Source organism: Trachurus japonicus, chromosome 15 (assembly GCF_045865225.1).
Source record: "Trachurus japonicus isolate A0001 chromosome 15, Traja_1.0".
NCBI lineage: Eukaryota > Metazoa > Chordata > Actinopteri > Carangiformes > Carangidae > Trachurus > Trachurus japonicus.
The window spans coordinates 32,179,400-32,197,886 of record NC_140921.1 but is presented as its reverse complement, the minus strand read 5'-3'; the positions used below and the strand labels follow the sequence as shown (position 1 = coordinate 32,197,886).

Genomic DNA, 18,487 nt, shown 5'->3' with positions numbered 1-18,487 from the left:
CACGTTTGTAGACGAGCTCATCCTCGATCTCATCATCTGCTCAAAATATCAGAGAGACTTACAGAATTTAAACTCTGAGCCTCTGAGTGCGGCCACGTATGTCCCTGCTCCTCATTGACTCCAATACAAATATTTTCTGAGAGAAGCAGAACGGCCTGATGTTTTAAAACTGCCATCCTCACCAAAATATTTACTGTAGAAACACCAAATCGTGCCGAAATTTTCAGGAAGTCCTTAGAGCAACGTGTTCTGTGTTTTGTTCTGATAAGAGTTACCGTTTTGTCACGCGAAGCCTAAATGTGAGACAGGTGCAGAGGCAGAAAATCGCTCTTTTTCTCCACGTTTCTGTCTGTCTCAGCCTGCGGGGGCCTCTATCGCCGTGGTAACCTCTGTGATTCTCAGGCCAGAGCTTGTTAACTTCATAAACAATCCACCTGGCGCTCGTTTAAATGTTTATAAACACAGACACAGCTACATCAGACTGACACATGATGCAGCTACTAAATAACTATGTGTCAAGTCAGTCACACACACACACACAGACTCTAGAGCCAGCTTCATGTGATTACAGTTACACACACACACACACACACACACACACACACACACAGTTAACCTAATGTGGTTACAGCTCCTCCATATCAGTGCTTATAGAAAGATGATCATGTGTCTGTCTGATCAGCTCTGTCTTGACCTTAAGATCGTGGGTTTGATTCCCATGTTGACAGAGATGGCACAACCCGCAGTAGCTCCCGTGGCCCATTCAAAATTTCCCGAGAGGAAATTTTCTAGTTATTATTATTATTATTATTATTATTATTATTATTATTATTATTATTATTATTATTATTATTATTATCATCATTACTGGTACTGTCATTGATGTTGTTGTTGTTATTGTTTTGCATACATCTTAATAGGTATGTACGTCCTGCTCTACTTGGGGGGGCAGGGATGGAGCAGATACAGTTCTCTTACAATGAACCCTGCTTTGCTGGACACTGAATAATTGCATAACTGTCTCTATAAATTTGAAAATGACCAATAAATATTTGATCACAAAAAAAAACAAAAAAACAGGATCACTGGACTTATCACAATTCATTCATAAGTCTGGACCAACTTTAATGGCGATCCATCCGTGGAATTAAGGGAAAAGGACACATCCCAAATGTCTTGGCAGTCTCCAAAAGTAGTTGACATATTTCCAATCAGCACAGCCTGTCTGCTGGCATAATGAAGGATCGTTCTAGTTTATGACACACAAAGTCCAATTGTTGTTTTGTTGTTTGTTATCTAAACTGATATAAATGAAGCCACAATAGAACAACAGAAATGCTGTAATAAACCTGATGTATGCCCATCCTAGAATACAAGGTAACAGATAAGCAAAAGGTGACTCACTTAATCACGCAGTTTCAATCTTGTACAAATATAATGATGCTCATCTGTCATCTTCTGGTTGTGCTGCATCTAGAGATTCAGCCTCTTGCCTATTTATCACTGCGTCCTATAGAAAAGACCTGATGATCTCATCATACCAACAACATCAACACAAAGCAGACAGCTTCACTACAGTTTGTACCTCTAGGCTGAATCTCAAAATCTAAACCTATATTTCTTTACTACTTCAGCAGCTATATGTTGGGACAGTGGTATTGTAGAGACCATTTCTGTCAAAAATAAATCAGAAATTAATTAATAATGACAAGAAATCTGACATTCCAGTTACCTGTCAGCTCCGTCGTCAACCGCCATGTTCATGCAACGCGGGCAAGTAGTTTGCAACGTATATCTTCCGGCGTGATGGTCTTATCACACAGTTCTGAGCCGGTGAACTGTGTATGAGTCACACCCATGCTTTCTCCCAATGTGTCTGGAAGCAGGAAGCTGAATGACTGGGGCGATTACGGCAGTTTGAGGGATTTGAAGTCTGTTAAATGTATTTTTCAACTTTTTTCGCAAATGGGCTTATAGCAGCAAATAGGCTTAGCTGCTTGATTGAGTCATGTTATAGAGCTGGCTGACATCAGACGGATCAGGTGAGGACAGTTGGTTGCCTCTTCTCACCTTCCATTCACTCCTCTGTTCAGGAGCAGGTATCATGCTAATGTGCTGCAGCTATTAATACGGAGCTCCATCCTGCCTCTGTCAACACTCCACTCACCTTAACTGGCTTCACTTGAGAGAAAACGGTCCGTGTGTGTGTGTGTGTGTGTGTGTGTGTGTGAGAGTGTGTGTTTGAGTGTGTGAGTGCGTGTGTGTCTTGGCATGAATACCCATCCAGCTTTGCCTTTCTCCTCAGCTGTGTTTATTCCTTCATCCGCCTCCTTTCCTTTCCTCTCAACTTGTCCTTGTCCTATCTTTTTCTTTTCCCCTCTTCCTCTCCTCCCTGCTCACTCTCTCTCTTCTGTCTCATCACTCTATTATTCCTTTCTGTTTTCCTACTTCCTCTTCCTTCCCCACCTTCCTTTCTCCTCTTCTTTTTCCAGCATCCATCCATCCTTTCCCCCTTTTTTTTCTATTTACTGTACTGTAACCTTTCCCTGTCTTGCTCTCTGTGCCCCCTCTATCCCTCTCTATCATTCATCTTCTCCTTTCCTCCACCCTTCCTCTGTTCCTTCCTTCACCCTCCCCCTCTCCTCCTTCTTCTCCAGTCAAAGGAAGTCAGCAGAGAGAGACAGAGGGGAGCAGCACTGCCTGCTAAGCAGTTGCACACAACACGCTCACAAGGCTTTGTATGTGTGTGTGTGTTTGTGTGTATGAGCCTGTACACTTGAGAATTAAGTTCGTTTTTGTGTGTGTGTCTAAGAGAATGTATAATTTGTGTGTATACAAGTGTGGATGTACTGTAGTGTACTTGTGACATTGAAGTTAGAGTGTTTATTCACTCGTGTGTGTGTGTGTGTGTGTTGCAGGAGCTACTGTTTTATCACAGTGTCTCTCCTTATCTTATTCATGAAGTCCAGCTGACTGTCGCCTCCCCTTCTCCCACTCTCTCTCTCTCTCACACACACACACACACACACACACACCTGTATAGAGCTCTTAACCAGGTGTTATTATTTTATTTTTTGTCAGCTCGATCCATTAGACATAATGAATGCCTGCATGAAAGGTTTAAAAAAAGAAAAAGAAAATGTGTATATGACCAAGACAGTGTGTGTGAGTGTGTGTTCTGCCTGCAACAGTTCATGTCTACCTCTCGTCGCAGCGGCCTAATTAATTTCATCTGTCTCACTAAATGCATCTCCTCCATTCTTTTCTGCCCTTTTCCTGTCTTGTTATTGAACTCCAGCTCTTCTTTCCTTTATTTTCATCTCGTCGTTTCCCTCCTTCTCTCCTGTTCCCGTGTTGTGTCTCATCTCTTCTCTCACTAATTCATACAGTATGAATGAGTGAATATAGTCTCTAATCACATTTATTGCACATATAAACTAGAGATCGATATGATGTAAATGTGTGTTTAGATTTGTAATCTTTAAACATTTACTAATTCTTTGTTTTACAGCTTTCTTATAGGTTTTATGTCCTTGTGATCAGATAATTTTTGAGAATGTTTTGTGAAGGAAAAAAAACAGGTTTGCGTAATAATCTTGCTTCTTTTTTCTCAGTCATTAGTCTGAGTTCTGCTTTGTTGTTCTTTTAATCACTGTTAAATTACGTCGAAACTGTTGGAACTCGACATTTTCTGCTGATTAAAAACCTACCTGGAGGACGAGGCAGTGTTTAATCTGCAAGAAGTGTTTCACTGACAGAGGCCTCACACAGTCAAAGAACAGCAGAGTAAATGATTGGAATGACCTGATTAGTGGGAACAATTTTTGTTGAGAAAGAGACACTTAAAGCAGCACTGTGTTGAATTTAACATTACTGCTCTACTGATGGAATCTTTGCTGTTGAAATGTACATTATTATCTACCACCTACATCAACAAATATATATATATATATATATATATATATATATATATATATATATATATATATATATATATATATATATATATATATATATATATAAAGTTGGAATAATTTTGTTTTCAGACACATTCCTTTTTTATTCTTATATTCAGTAATCACCTTTGACCAGGTGCAGTGATTACATACTGAGTACCAGTTACCAGTTTTGAGAAGATCTACACTTTATCTATATTGAATAAATCACATCCCTTACATAAAAAAACACATGATCTTCACTTGTGATTTTTCACATCTGAAAAATTTTGCATATGGGAAACATGTGGTTTTGTCCCAGTTTTATGGGGTCCATGGCACTGGTCCGACCTCCCATTAGTCCGACCTCCCATTAGTTCGACCTCCCATTGGTTCGAACTCCCATTGGTCCGACAATCGGAGTAATGAGAGTTCGAACTAATGGGAGGTTCTCATTAGTTCGAACTGGACTAGTTATTAGTCCAACTCTCCATTCTTACCGTTCACTATGCATTTATATCATTATTCATATAGGCTCCACCTGTCAATAAGACACAAGTGGAAGAAGAGGTGCAGTTTATTGTGTTTCACCAACAAGGAGCTGTCATTACGCACGACTTTTACGCACTGCTGCGCGCTCATTAGTGTCCGTAATTAAACCTTGACACTCATATCAAATCAAACTTACATTACAGACAGGTGGATTGAGTTCTCTCTCTCTCTCTCCCACTCCGAACAGACAGACGGACGCAATCAGAAAGGAAACGGAGGCTGCGCATTGATCCTTTTTTCCTTTCTGGGATCAAACGGATCATGTGCAAAACAAGCACTTCATATTAATAACACATAACGCTCATTATGCTTCCAGCCTGTCTAGCCTCTACCTGCTGTTTTTACTAAACTTAACCAACTCCTTTCTTCATTGCCTGAACCTAACCAAAGCGAAATTTACTTTTTTTTTCTCTCTCTCTCTCATTCTGCTGTCAGCAGCAGCGGCGGCTGCAGCAGGCTCGCGCCCGTGAAGTGAGCTCAAGCCGGCCAGGTTCAGCCGTGCTCGAGCGGAGGGGGGGAGAGAAAAAAAAGTGTATTTCTTTTACTCTGTACTCTGGGGGGGGGGGGCTTTGATTATCAGTTTACACATCTTGATCAGCATTTATGATGGTTGTGCGCGATCTGACATGATCTGGCTCTCTGACTGAATATGGTGATATTCTGGGCCGCGCGTGTATGTGTGTGATGTGCGTAAAGAGAGAGAGAGAGAGAAAGCTGCATGCTCCTATCAATGGAAGAGCTTGTCACAAAGTAGCGATGACAGTTCGAACTAACGGGACCACCCATTGGTTCGACCTCCTATTGGTCCGACTTGTGGTTGATTTTGTCGGAGTAACGGGAGGTCGAACCAATGGGAGGTCGGACCAGTGGGTATTTTGTCGGAGTAATGGGAGGTCGAACCAATGGGAGGTCGGACCAATGGGCAGTTCCCGTTTTATGTGAATCACATGAATCATGTTTTCACAATCATTTTATGAGAAGAGGTAAAAAATATGTTTTATTCCAACTTTATGGGCAACAGTGTACGTCCCTATGTAGCGAGGTCTAATCTGCGTTGTGTCTGGCTCAAGGTAGGACAGGACCACCACATGGATTCAGGCACATTTATTTCTCCTGCCTGCATGAAAACAGCAAAGCACAGTGGTTTTCTGAAATGGTTTCTTCACAAGGTTACTGCGCCTTCTCCCATTGAATCCAGAGAACAAGGGGCGAGAACACATAAATAACATGCATTTAGTTAGAAAAATAAAATTATGTATATATATATATATATATATATATATCAGTGGCGGCTGGTGACTGAAAAAATTGGGGAGGACAGGAGGAAAACCAGTCCACGGTGTCATGTTATTTTAGTCAACTACCTATCTCTACTTTCTTATATTCGATTTAATTTGAGTAATAAAACAATGACGTACAAGACTTCTTTAAAAAAACATTTTATTAAATGATAAAAGTCTGTTGACATCAGGACCATGAGTGGAGGTGAGTGACTTTGACATCAGGACCATGAGAGGAGCAGAGATCCTGTTGACAACATCAGAGGTGCAGAGTGAGCAGAAATCAAACTTTGTCAGTTTCATAGTAATTGGAAAAAACACTGAGGAAAAAAATAATTGAACTATTAAGTACTCACCTTTTCTTTAGAATTTGTAAAGCCACAAGGCAGAGTGACTTTGACATCAGGACCATGAGAGGAGCAGTGACTTTGACATCAGGACCATGAGAGCAGGTGAGTGACTTTGACATCAGGACCATGAGAGCAGGTGAGTGACTTTGACATCAGGACCATGAGAGCAGGTGAGTGACTTTGACATCAGGACCATGAGAGGAGCAGTGACTTTGACATCAGGACCATGAGAGGAGCAGAGATCCTGTTGACAACATCAGAGGTGCAGAGTGAGCAGAAATCAAACTTTGTCAGTTTCATAGTAATTGGAAAAAACACTGAGGAAAAAAATAATTGAACTATTAAGTACTCACCTTTTCTTTAGAATTTGTAAAGCCACAAGGCAGAGTGACTTTGACATCAGGACCATGAGAGGAGCAGTGACTTTGACATCAGGACCATGAGAGGAGCAGTGACTTTGACATCAGGACCATGAGAGCAGGTGAGTGACTTTGACATCAGGACCATGAGAGCAGGTGAGTGACTTTGACATCAGGACCATGAGAGCAGGTGAGTGACTTTGACATCAGGACCATGAGAGGAGCAGTGACTTTGACATCAGGACCATGAGAGGAGCAGTGACTTTGACATCAGGACCATGAGAGCAGGTGAGTGACTTTGACATCAGGACCATAATTAGTGGGGCTCGGACCGTCGGACAGTCACCGGCATGCCAGCCATCTGCTCTACCCACTACGCTACCGCAGCAGTTTACAAAGACTGCAGGACAGCACAGCACATCACACAACACTCATTAGTACACTCGCCCAAGACAAAGTGCGTTGCTGTTCCGTATTATGTCCCGCTGTTGTGCCGCTAAATATCTTCTCCTTCCGCGCCTCGACCCCAGGTTACCGTTGTGACAGTCAACGCGAATGCAGCTGTCAGAGTAACTACACGACAGCAGCATATCACAACAAAACAACTTCGTTGCTGCTCCGTATTGTGTCCCGGTCGTGCCGCTAACATTATGTCCTCCAACCGATTCCAATATCGCTGAAAACTCCATATTTCTTGTCCGAGCATAGCTGGTAGTGAAAGCTGTAAAATACATAGCGGTATTTCCTGTTTACAGCTGTATAAATGTGAGAATGAAATTTGGGAACTGTTATTGGACCAACCTGCTGTCAATCTTGTGTTCTGATTGCTGATTGGTACAGAAGAGCCTCCTCCGTCATGACGTCATTTTACGTGTCTTAGCCAATCACAGGTCAGGATGAAGACATCCTAAATGCATTGAGTCAATGGAAGAAGATCCCGCCCCGAGGCCAGTTAGGGAAGTAAAAATCTTGCCACCTCCGTAGAGCCCCCACCTTCCTGCTCCCTGCTCCTCACACAGCCTGCTCTGTCTCCTGAGCCTGCTGGCGGCGCAGTTGAGCCGTTTTAAGTGGATTTTCTTCCAAAAAACAAACTTTTTTTATGATAAAATACATATATAATATTTTATAAATTATACTGAGATTTGGTGATGATTTATTTCAACCAGTTACTCTTTCTTAAATAAAAAATAAATTTTCCTTTTGCCTCTCAAAAATAGAGGAGGACCAACCTCCTCTGCCTCAATGGACCAGCCTCCTCTGATATATATATATATATATATATATATATAAGTCTGAATAAAACAATATCCATCACATTCCCACAACTCGCATTGGGGGGACAAAACAAAACACAGTGCAACCTCACATAGCTGCATGAAAACAGCAAAGGTGGTTTTCTGAAATGGTTTCTCCACAAGGTTACTGTGCCTGTTTGACCACCAGATATACTATTTTCAGTATGTGAACATAGTAGCCATCACTAGCCATGCAACACGGAGCACTAAGCACTTGATGCAACCACGCTATCATTTTCCCGACCATAAACATCCCCAAATGCATACAAATTACATTTTACAACACACAATACTTTTAAAGACATTTTTTATAAGATACAGCAACACAAAAATCATATTGCTCCGATTATTATAACAACATTAACCGAGCAAAGAGCTACGTACCTTCTCCCATTGAATCCAGAGAACAGGGGGCCGTTGCTATTCCGGCAACAGGTCATCTCAGTGCAATGGGAGAATCCATTAAACTAATTTCTCTTTTAACACATACCAGCCACCCACAACCACAACCCATGGGTTCAGTGCGATTCAAAATAAAGAAAATAATTAAGTTTTACAATTTTAAAGCAGAAGTAAGTGGTCCGGTCGTTTTCGCTAATGCTGCGTTCCAGGCAGGCTTTTGAAATCGTAAATTACAGCTTCAAGTCACAACTTACGACTTTGTAGCGTTTCAGGCAACCCACTCGTGTTTTTCCGACCTGTTTTACCGGTGAAAGTCACTATAACGGCCACTCGTAACTTCCGACCGGTGAACTCGTACCAGATCGAACTGGTACCACTTCACGGTCGGAAAAATACGAGTTTCCTTGAACGCACCATAACAGTCCTCGTCGCTACGTCACCACATTCACGGCGTTCTTTGGCTGCACACACAGCCCTGCATGCCGTTCTCTCTCCTCATTGGATAAAAACTGTAGGATACGATAAATGTTTTCTCTTCGGCTCAGAGCAGAGCAGAGGGACTGAGAGACCCGTGTTTCAGTCCAAACACTCTATGTAAGTGATTGCTGTCGGAAGATATAACTATTTAAGACTTATATTAACACAAATATATCACTTACTTCTGCTTTAACAACATAATAGCTCCAATAAAATAAATATAAAGATGCGGAAGTTACCCACCCTTTCTGAAGTGAACTTTACTGCCTTTCAAAATAAAAGTTCTTGGAGCAGGTATTGATTCCTATCAAAATAAAACTGATCGTCATAATCTAGGGTAACAACATCTCCATGCTACACCTACATCAACAGTGATGTTTCCATATTTGTGGACTGTAACTTTCTTGACTCTTGAAAATGTACATCATTTTATACCATAAATGAAATATACATATACATAATATACATCTACAAAATGTACAGTATGCTTATGCTGAATGTCTTCCCTGTCTTGGAAAGTGGCCTCAGACTTTTGGACTCTGTGTATGATACTCATCTTACATTATTGTATGGCAGATATTAATTTTATTTCATTTAAGTGTTTTTTTTATATATTTCATTATTGGAAATCCAGTGTTTGCACATTTGCATGGAGAAAATTAAAATATGGAGTGGTTCAGGAAGTAGAGAGACTTAGGTTTAAAATATTTTTGATAATTTATGGTCAATGTTTTGTCCTGGGTCCAAAAAATAAGGAAAGGAGCAGGTTGAGATGTGAGTCGTTTCTACAGCCTGACAAAATGGTTTGGAGGAAATCATTCATGTTTGATGATGTTTCTCCTCCTCCCGTCTGTCTCCATCCCAGTCTAGTTCCAGTACAGCCCCTGTGCAGGCGGACCCCTCCACCTCCTCCTCTGCCTCCTCCTCCACCTCCACCACCACTACCACCAAGGCGGAGGAGAAGAAGCTTTTATCTAAGGACTCCATCCTGTCTCTGTATGCCAGCAGCTCAGTGGGCAGTCAGCCGCAGAGCCAGCAACAGCCTGCTGCAGGACAAGGTAACACACACACACACACACACACACACACACACACACACAGCATGCAACATTTTTATTAACCCCTTGTTGTCCAGGTGAAGTCAGCTGAGCTTGACTGTTAATTTGAGCTCTGCAAATTCACTCCTTTATTTTGGCGAGTTTGCCCCTAAAAGTGATATAATTCAAACATGTTTGCAAAAAATCAACACATTCTGGACACAAACTCTATCTGCAAAAGCTTATCGGCCTATTGTTGAAAATGTAATATTTGAATTTCAGCTTTTCTGGCCTGTGACTCCTCAACCAACACTGTCACAGTTCACAGCCACACAGCGTATTAGAAACATCTTCCTAAACAATGTGCCAGACTCTCAGCCTCTCATCTCCTCCATATGGCAACAAAAAATGTCCATCTTCATGTTCGCGTTGCCTCATTTTACTATAGTGCAAGATCCACCGTCTGTACTGTATGTTACTACCCTGTATGAATACCACACAGCTCGAGACAACAGACAGACAGTTCTGACATTAGCCGGTGAACATGGTTTAATTTAGTCAGAGCTAAAAGAACAGTAGGTATTGAACTTACTTTTGTTGAGTTCCCAGAAAACAAAGCTGTTAATTAATGGTAATTTCTGTTTCTGCGTGGTGTGTCAATTAGCAGCTTCTGTTAGACTGCGTTTACACGTGCCCGGCTATTTTCATAAACGGACATTTCCCCCTCTCCGTTTATAAAAAACACTGCGTGCACACCAGTCCGTTTTCAGAAAACGTTTCGTTTACACTAACCCGTGTATGTATCAGAATCCCGCACATGATCCCGCATAGCAACCTGATAGTAACAGCAACAACAACAACAACGTCACTTGCCCTCCTTGTGTGTAAAGTTTTAATATTTTTTCATGCGAGAAAGTAACTGTTTAGAAGCCAAATATACGGCCAGTTTATCCAAATGACGGCTGTTTAGAAGTTTGCTCCAATGTTTCTCGGAGAGGTGAAGCTTTTTTTTTTTTTTTCCGGAGAAGTGAAGCTCCACCTGTGGAGCAACGACCGGGACATCACAGAGACAGTGTCCGCTCTGCAATGCTGCTCGGTCGGCCAGCCTCTGTCGTCCTCCCGTTGGACAAAACTATCGCTAATTAACTTACCCGCAGGTTTTTAGAGGTTTACCACCGGCTGGTTAAATTATTTTTAGGAGATAAATGTTGGTCTCATTGATGAAATCTAACAATTGTGGCAGTAGCAGTTTGTTTGAATGAAAAGTGAAGCTTCATGTGTGTTAACTGTTACTGGACAGAAGAGCAGCCCAGCCTCGGGACTCTGTACAGAAATCACCCCATTTAACGTTACATCAATAAATAAATGTTTTACAATGAACACATCAGTCTGCATTAAATTGTATCATTATTATTATTTATTTATTTTATTAAGTTATGTAATATGGTTACGGTTAGACGTCAGAGTCTGACGTCGGCTACCCAAATCTCCGTTTTTCTCTGTTTACATGCAAACGTGAAAATGGAGTTTTCCAAAATCTCCACCCTGGCCGGAGTTTTTAAAAAGCATCGTTTTCAGGGGCGTTTTCTCCGTTTGCGTGTAAACGGAGGGTGCAAACGATGGTTAATGTCTCCGTTTTTAAAAATAACCGGGTACGTATAAACGGGGCCTTAAGGCAGCACCGCCGCATATAGAAACAGTAGGGGAGACACAGGTGTTGAATTTGCCTTGGGTGATGCAAATGGAAGCAAAGCTGAGTCTTCATGAGTTGACAATGTTTGAAATAGAGAAAGTATTAGCTGCTAGCCTAAAGCTTTGTGTCTCCATTTCATAAATGTACAGAGATATGAGGAAATATCAGTGAAACAGGAGGAAACCAGCGAGAACAAGTGGAATCGTGGGTGTGTTTTTGAGGCTGAGATGTCAAATAAGGACTCGGTGTGTGCACACGCTATCGGCGTGTATGTTGCTTGCTACAGTTATGGTCTGTAGAGTCAGTCTCCTCATGAGGCAGTTTTCAGCTTCATAATAAGAATTTATTTGATTACTGTAATAAACCCACTGTTCAGGCGACAGTTATAGCTGCTGGATAATTAGGTCTGACACACCCACACCCAGACACACCCAGAATGGAAATGTGGAACACTGGGAACAGTCACAAGTTGCATAATGTTAAACTTTTGATTTGAGGTTGATTAATATGAATAAATGACCATTTTATGTGATTAGGTACCCAGAAGTTCACAATCACATTGTAGGCTGCATAGAAGCTATACAGTATGTTTTTCTTCTTCAGCTCAGATTGTATCTTTTTTGTCCATGTAAAAAAAAGTTGTATATTACAGTTAGCCAATAAATGCTAGTTTCTGCGGTGAAGAGCTTCAGCAGCTCCTGTTTATTTAAACCTGAGCTGACAGGCTGAACACCTCCGTGTGTTGTCCATAAACAGTTGTATATAAACAGGCACTATACACATACAGTGTCTTCTAAACATGGAAAAATATGCAGCATACAGTGTAAGAACAAGCGTGGCACATTCAGACGTAGGTCTTTGTACACACAGAGACACACACCTACACTTTTTCACACACACACACACACACACACACACACACACACACACACACACACACACACACATAGAAGAGAGGAAAGATGCATCATAAAAATGGAGCAGAGCGAAGCAGATGAAAGGTCAACGTCCAGGCTGCGTTTACTGGAGTCCCACTGCAGCTGTAAAAATAGACAAGTGTCTGCAGATTCACACTCATCTCACAGTTATTATGAGTAAAGACTGAAGTGCCAAGACTGTTTGTGTGTGTGTGTGTGTGTGTGTGTGTGTGTGAGCATGTGGGCGGTTGTTCATACATTCACATACTGCACATCAACCTGAGCATGTATGGAGTGTGTGGGAAAGCATTAGTGTTACATGTTTTGCTGAATGGTGGGTAGTAGGCTAGGCAGCAGATTTATGTAGCAGGCACATGTGCATATTGATTAGGCTATATTGCTGCATGACAACACTGATGTGTATGGACGGAGGATTAGGAGTGGAAATCAGGATGAAGAGCTTTCTGCTGCTTTATTGTCCTCTCTCAATCCAAATAAATGCTGATGGAGATCAAAGCCAAAAGAACCTTAACCAGGCTAATGCCCCAAATCACTCAGATCCACCGTGTGTGTTTGTGTGTGTGTGTCAGTGCATGGCTGTGGCTCTTAGTGGAGCAAATAACAAAATTGTCAGAATGTCAGAAACACAGATGAACTTCAGCCCACGAATTGGTTCCAGTCCTGGATTTTAAAACTTTGAGACATGGCAGGATGTGCTAATAGAGGTTTCAGTGTATTTCCATATGAGCAGGTATTGTCCAACATTTTAACATGCAGTGAGCGTAGCTGCTAATATCAGAGGTTGTTTTGGTCTGTTTTAAGGCAGTTCTCTGCTTGTGGCTCCACTCGGTAAAGATACTAAAAATCCCTGTTTTACATTTTCCACTTATCATTTTCCCACAGTGGTGTGATGCAGCAGAGTGATATGTTTTCATGAAAATGTGACATTCTGAACCCTTCCACTTATCTTATATGGCAGTAGGAAGAGTTGCTGCTTTTTAGCGTTTTTCCATGCAGGCTTCAGATATGCTTCTTCTTTTATGTTTGCATTTTCATGTTTTTGTGCCTCTACACGGCCAGGACCAGGAGCATTCATTTTTCATTCTGTCCATCCATCCATCCATCTGTCCAATTCTGTAAATTTATCTCTGAAATTCATTTGGACTGAAAGATGAACTGATCCGATTTCGGTGCTGAAAGGTCGAAGGCCTAGTTGACAGAGACACACGCAACTCACAAATCCACACACAAAATATGACAGTTGAACTCAGATGTATGTAAGTGACATTTTATATTCAACAGGTCAAAGGTCAACTTTACGTCATGCATTTACATCAGTCTCAATTTCCTTTGAAAAAAGTAAGCTAGGGTTTGCCTTCAAATGTAATATCTGTGTGTGTGTGTGACGATCCATTAGCTCAGTCGTCACAATGTTTTATTAAAACAACAGTCTCTTTTCCCATCTTCATGTGAGCCACTGTATCAAGTTGTCTTCCACTCAGCAGCAGGACACGGTGGCCTTTCACATAAACCCCTCTATGAGTCTGTCACCTGCAGCTTGCTGCTTGTTGTCTTCCCTCTTCGCAATATTTATCACTGGTTTGCTGACAAAAATCACCAAGAACGCCCGTGCTGGGGCGTCCTGATGGCCAAGTGGTTGGGGCACAGACCATATGGGCATAATGAGCCCTGAGCAGCAGGTCTCTGGTTTGACTCCCAGCCTGCTGGACTCTTTACTCCATGTCTCTTCCCAACTGTCTCTCCTGTATTTCCTTTCTCTGTCCATAGACAGTTCATTTGTGAATGCAACGTGGCTGTCTCACAATAAAAGCCACCACATTTTTGGTCAGCTGAATGCTTTTACTGTGAAATAACAGCAGTATTAAGCATCGGCATGAACAACACAGCAGTGTTAAAATAAAAAGGAGAAAAGAGAAAATGAAATTTGAATCTCCCAGGAACAGTGGACTGATGAAGGTTTTTCACAAAAGGAGACATAAAGTAATGAGATTTAAAACAATTCTGTGGAAGGATGAAACTATGTAGATTTTATATATTTTAGTTTTTGCCAGGGGCGGCGCCAGAGAAATTTGATTGCAGGTGCTATGGGTGTGCTCCAACATTGACTGGGGGTGCTCTTTGTATTGCATAGCGGGGAGAGGTGGAGGAGTTGTCCATGGTTACTTAACCATTACTGACCGTTACTTAACTTTTTTAAATTATGTATTACTAACACATCTTATGTGTGAATTTGGGAACTCTACGATGAACAGAACTGAAATAGATGACGATCAAAAACTCATGACAACACACGATCTGAAGGTTTTTATCATCATTACTCGGCTTTTGATGGTTTCCACATTGGATCTAATCATCCCATATCTTTACATCTACTGCATTATGTTATTACTGCTTGGTACCACTAGCGAACACGCTCGAATCCTGACGTCATTTGTGTGTGTGTTTTTGTGCAAAATATCTGAGAAAAAAGAGTCTGACTGGAGCACAGCTGCTCTGTTTGTGTACACTTTTGTCTTTTCGTTTATGACACACGCAGTCCCCTGCAGAGTGGCATCTGACTTGAGAATTAATGCATGGTTACTATTGCGCATGTCCTTTTGCTTCTACAATAGACATTTGCTTAGGATTGATTGTGACAAATAGGTAAAAACAAACGTGTGACAAACTTAGGCAGGGAAGTGAAGTATTGCTTGGTGGCAGAGGGAGAGAGACTGTGAGAGCGGCATGAGCAGAGCAGAGCTAGGCTAAACGACACAAACGGGAAAGGCGGTGGCAAAAAGAAAAGAAAGAGGCAAACACAAAAGCCGTGAGCCTCCTTCGCCTCCAGCCTTTCCAAGCTGACCAGAGCCGGTCACGGCGCGTCGTTGTGGAGGAAATGCATCCGCCGTGTAGCGTTCAGCACCGGGGAGAGCTCCCCCCCAGACCGCTACTAGTCATGCTACGCTGCCCATTCACTGTGATGATATGGCACTTACCCTTCCAGTGAGGATACAGCAGTGTTTTGCTGGTAGATTCCACAGCTGGACGTTCATCACAAAGCCAGACTGCGGGCTTTTGTATGCTTTTAGAGTAGGGCGATGGAAAGTTGATCAGGTAGCGTTAGCTGTGTCCGGATACTGCAGGTCTGGGACGTCCTGCTGTTCGAGATACTTTTGAAAAGCACCCCGGGGGCATTAAGGCTAGGTAATATTTGATCTATATAGTTTTTTGATATAAAGTCCAATGTCGTTGGAATTAAAGTGAGATGCGAACTCAGACGGCTTGAAATCCTCGGCGCTGGCCATTTTGTCCACTAACGTAAAAATACATGACACTGGACACCTCACCTTTGACTTCGCATTAATATCAAATACATTAACATAATTAATTTAATTTAGGACATTTTCGGACAGAAATTGGATACAAAGCGCATGAGATAAAATGTCATAAAAAAAAAAATTACATACATATTATATATTTTAATTTTTTATTGGATTTCATGGGGGTGCTATGCCACCACTAGGGTGTGCTATAGCCCCGGCAAGCCCCTCGTTGGCGCCGCGTATGGTTTTTGCTGCAGTTTTGTTAGAAAATTGGATTAAAAGAAGTTTGTTTGCTAACTTGTTTCCTCAGATGAGTTGTCCCTTGTGTTTATAATGCCTGTAGTTAATATAATAACCTGTACAAACCAAACTCTCTGTTCTACCTCCAGCAGGTATGTACATGGGCCAGCCTCAGATGCAGTTCACACCACAGGGCTTCACCCCCGGAATGGCTGGAGCTGCCCCACCTGCCAACATGATGGGTGGGGGACCCATGATGTCTGGGATGGCTCTTCCCAATGGGGGCTACATTGGCATGCAGCAGCAGGGCGTGATGCCAGCCAATCAAGGACAGAACATGTACAACATGCAGCAGGGACAGCAGCAAGGACAGTGGAACATGAACCAGGTAACACAAAGATACAGTAACTATATATACACATTTGTGTCAGAAACACACCCAGTGAAATGATGATTCATTCATTTTATGGTGATGATAAACTCATTTAAACATTCAAGTCACTGTGGCTCAACTTCCGTTTCTCTGCTCATTAATCTTCCAGGAAGCAAACTTTACTGTGTTTCTAATAACCTAAATAATAAGGTCATAAATACTGTGACTTATTCCTCTGTGCACTTTTTCTCTTTCCTGTGAAACAGCTCCATTATCCAGGTCCTAAAAGTTAATATATGGTCTTACACAATGTTCCCCTTTGTGCTTCTGTGCAAAGCCCAGTGCAGTAGTGTCCTCTCTCCTCCAGCCACTCTACCAGCCCAGGAGGAGCAGCTTTAAACAACCATTCAGTCTTTTTTTAGACACAGGGTTATTGTATAACAGTATCATGTATTTTTCTCTCCTGAAATCCCGTCAAGTTACTTTTGTCCCTTGTGTCATGAAATAATAAGCAAGAATATTCATCCCCATTTGATGGAGTCATTGAAAAGCTTGCAACCGGGTGGGGGCAGAAACTCGGACTTACTTTGCTAACATTCTTTTTCCTGAGATTTTATTTGACACCATTAGTACCATCACTTAAATGCAATTTCTTGCCAGTTTCTCTGTTAGTGATTACAATAATTTCTTCTTTGTTGGTAATAGCTCTCAGGTCCAGTGTAGCCTTTATCTCCTACTTCTCTGGACTTTTTTCAGCTTTTAAGATTTGATGAATGAAGCCGTCTTCTATTCTCTAGAAGTTAGACTAGCTTCCTTATGTTTGCTAATGACCGGCCCCACTTTATTAGCTATTGTTAATTCCTCATTGTCTACATGGTATTGTAGTCTTGTATTGTCTCATTGTCTACATGGTATTGTGCTACTATCCAGACCCCTAACCTAATTAGAGATTTTGTGTCTGTGGTATCCCACAGGGCTCTGTTTTGGGTCTCCTTTTATTCTCTTTATATTTGCGGCCTCTGCGATTGCAAACAGCTTTCACAGTGCATTTCATTTATCTACAGATGATATACAAGTTTGCCTTTCAGCTAGTCAGACCTAAGCTCCTAAACTATATTCACACTATTTGAATAAAATGACAAAATATTTCTTTCAGCTAATTAGGCTGATTAGGCAGAGGTTGTGATTCTCCAGAAAGGGCTTCCTCGCAGTCTCGCAAAGTATTGGATTTCTTCCCTCTGCCAACCACCCTATAGCATTCATAACATAGAGGTTAAATTTGATCAGGCTTGTTTGTTTGACACCAACATCAAGCAGCTGACCAGGTCTTGTTTTTTTCTTGTTTATTAGGATTGAGATCCTTATACATTTCTTTATCTGTACTGATTATTCCGATGCAGATTTATCATGGCTGGCATGATCCTGGCCCCTCTTTGTGCAGTCATTTCAGACTCCCACTGCAAGACTACTCTCTAGGTCAGACAGATGGTCTCCTATTACCCTTACACTCACATCCCTTCACTGGCTCCTTGTTACATAAAGGACCCAGTTTAAAATACTCATTCTTTCACACAGCACTGTGTGGTCAAGCTCCTGCTCCTGTGGCTGATCTACGTCACCGCTGTCTTCTTAAGTCTAATAATTTAATTTTACTGTCTGTACCACACACGTCCTTAAAGCCCGTAGTGCCTGAACTGTGGATCTGTCTGCACCTTAAGGTTGGCTGATTCTCTGGATAAGGCAGCTAAAGATACTTCTGTTTCTGACAGCCATGTAGGTAATCTCTTAGTACCAGCTCTATATCTAATTTATTTATTGCATATTTCATTGTTTTTTGGGCCTTTTTTTTAAAGCCCCAGTATGTAGGAATTACCCCCATCTTGCGGTGCGGTTGCATATCTGAACGTGTGACGGTCTAAGGACAGAGGATGTTGTTGTGATGCCATGTAAAGCCCTTTGAGACAAACTGTTTGTAAAAACAGGCTATACAAATTAAAATTGCCTTGCCTTGCCATTCTTGATGTTGCGTTCAGGTGAAGTCGGACGTCAGACAGACAACAGACGCTGCATGTAACAGGATAAACAAGCGTCTATGCAGCGCCGTCGTATAGGGGGGAAAGGTGATGACAATTATAAGGGCCCACAGCCCGCTGGGGCCCACATATACAGCCCCCAGTATCCTCTATGACAAAATTATTATGCATACACTGAACTAATATATACAACTAATATATGCATACACATAATGAATCCG

The 18,487-nt window shown here is 41.7% G+C and overlaps 1 protein-coding gene and 1 long non-coding RNA gene across 7 annotated transcripts in view; one reads left to right on the top strand and one right to left on the bottom strand.

The window, feature by feature from the left end:
• Window positions 1-18,487, top strand: part of smap1 (small ArfGAP 1) — a 321,183-nt gene that overhangs the window by 300,089 nt on the left and 2,607 nt on the right. For 5 of the 6 annotated variants that reach the window (XM_085800988.1, XM_085800990.1, XM_085800986.1 and 2 more), the window contains 2 exons: window positions 9,516-9,708; window positions 16,010-16,248. In XM_085800988.1, the coding sequence (XP_085657114.1) occupies window positions 9,516-9,708; window positions 16,010-16,248 (432 nt within the window). The remainder of the gene's footprint in view (window positions 1-9,515; window positions 9,709-16,009; window positions 16,249-18,487) is intronic. The other variant, XM_085800985.1, reaches the window with a different exon arrangement.
• On the bottom strand, window positions 5,968-6,594 carry LOC146973957 (uncharacterized). The gene is made up of 3 exons (XR_015037799.1): window positions 6,471-6,594; window positions 6,124-6,361; window positions 5,968-6,014 (listed from the first exon to the last, which is right to left on the bottom strand). It is a non-coding gene; the product is annotated as an uncharacterized LOC146973957 (long non-coding RNA).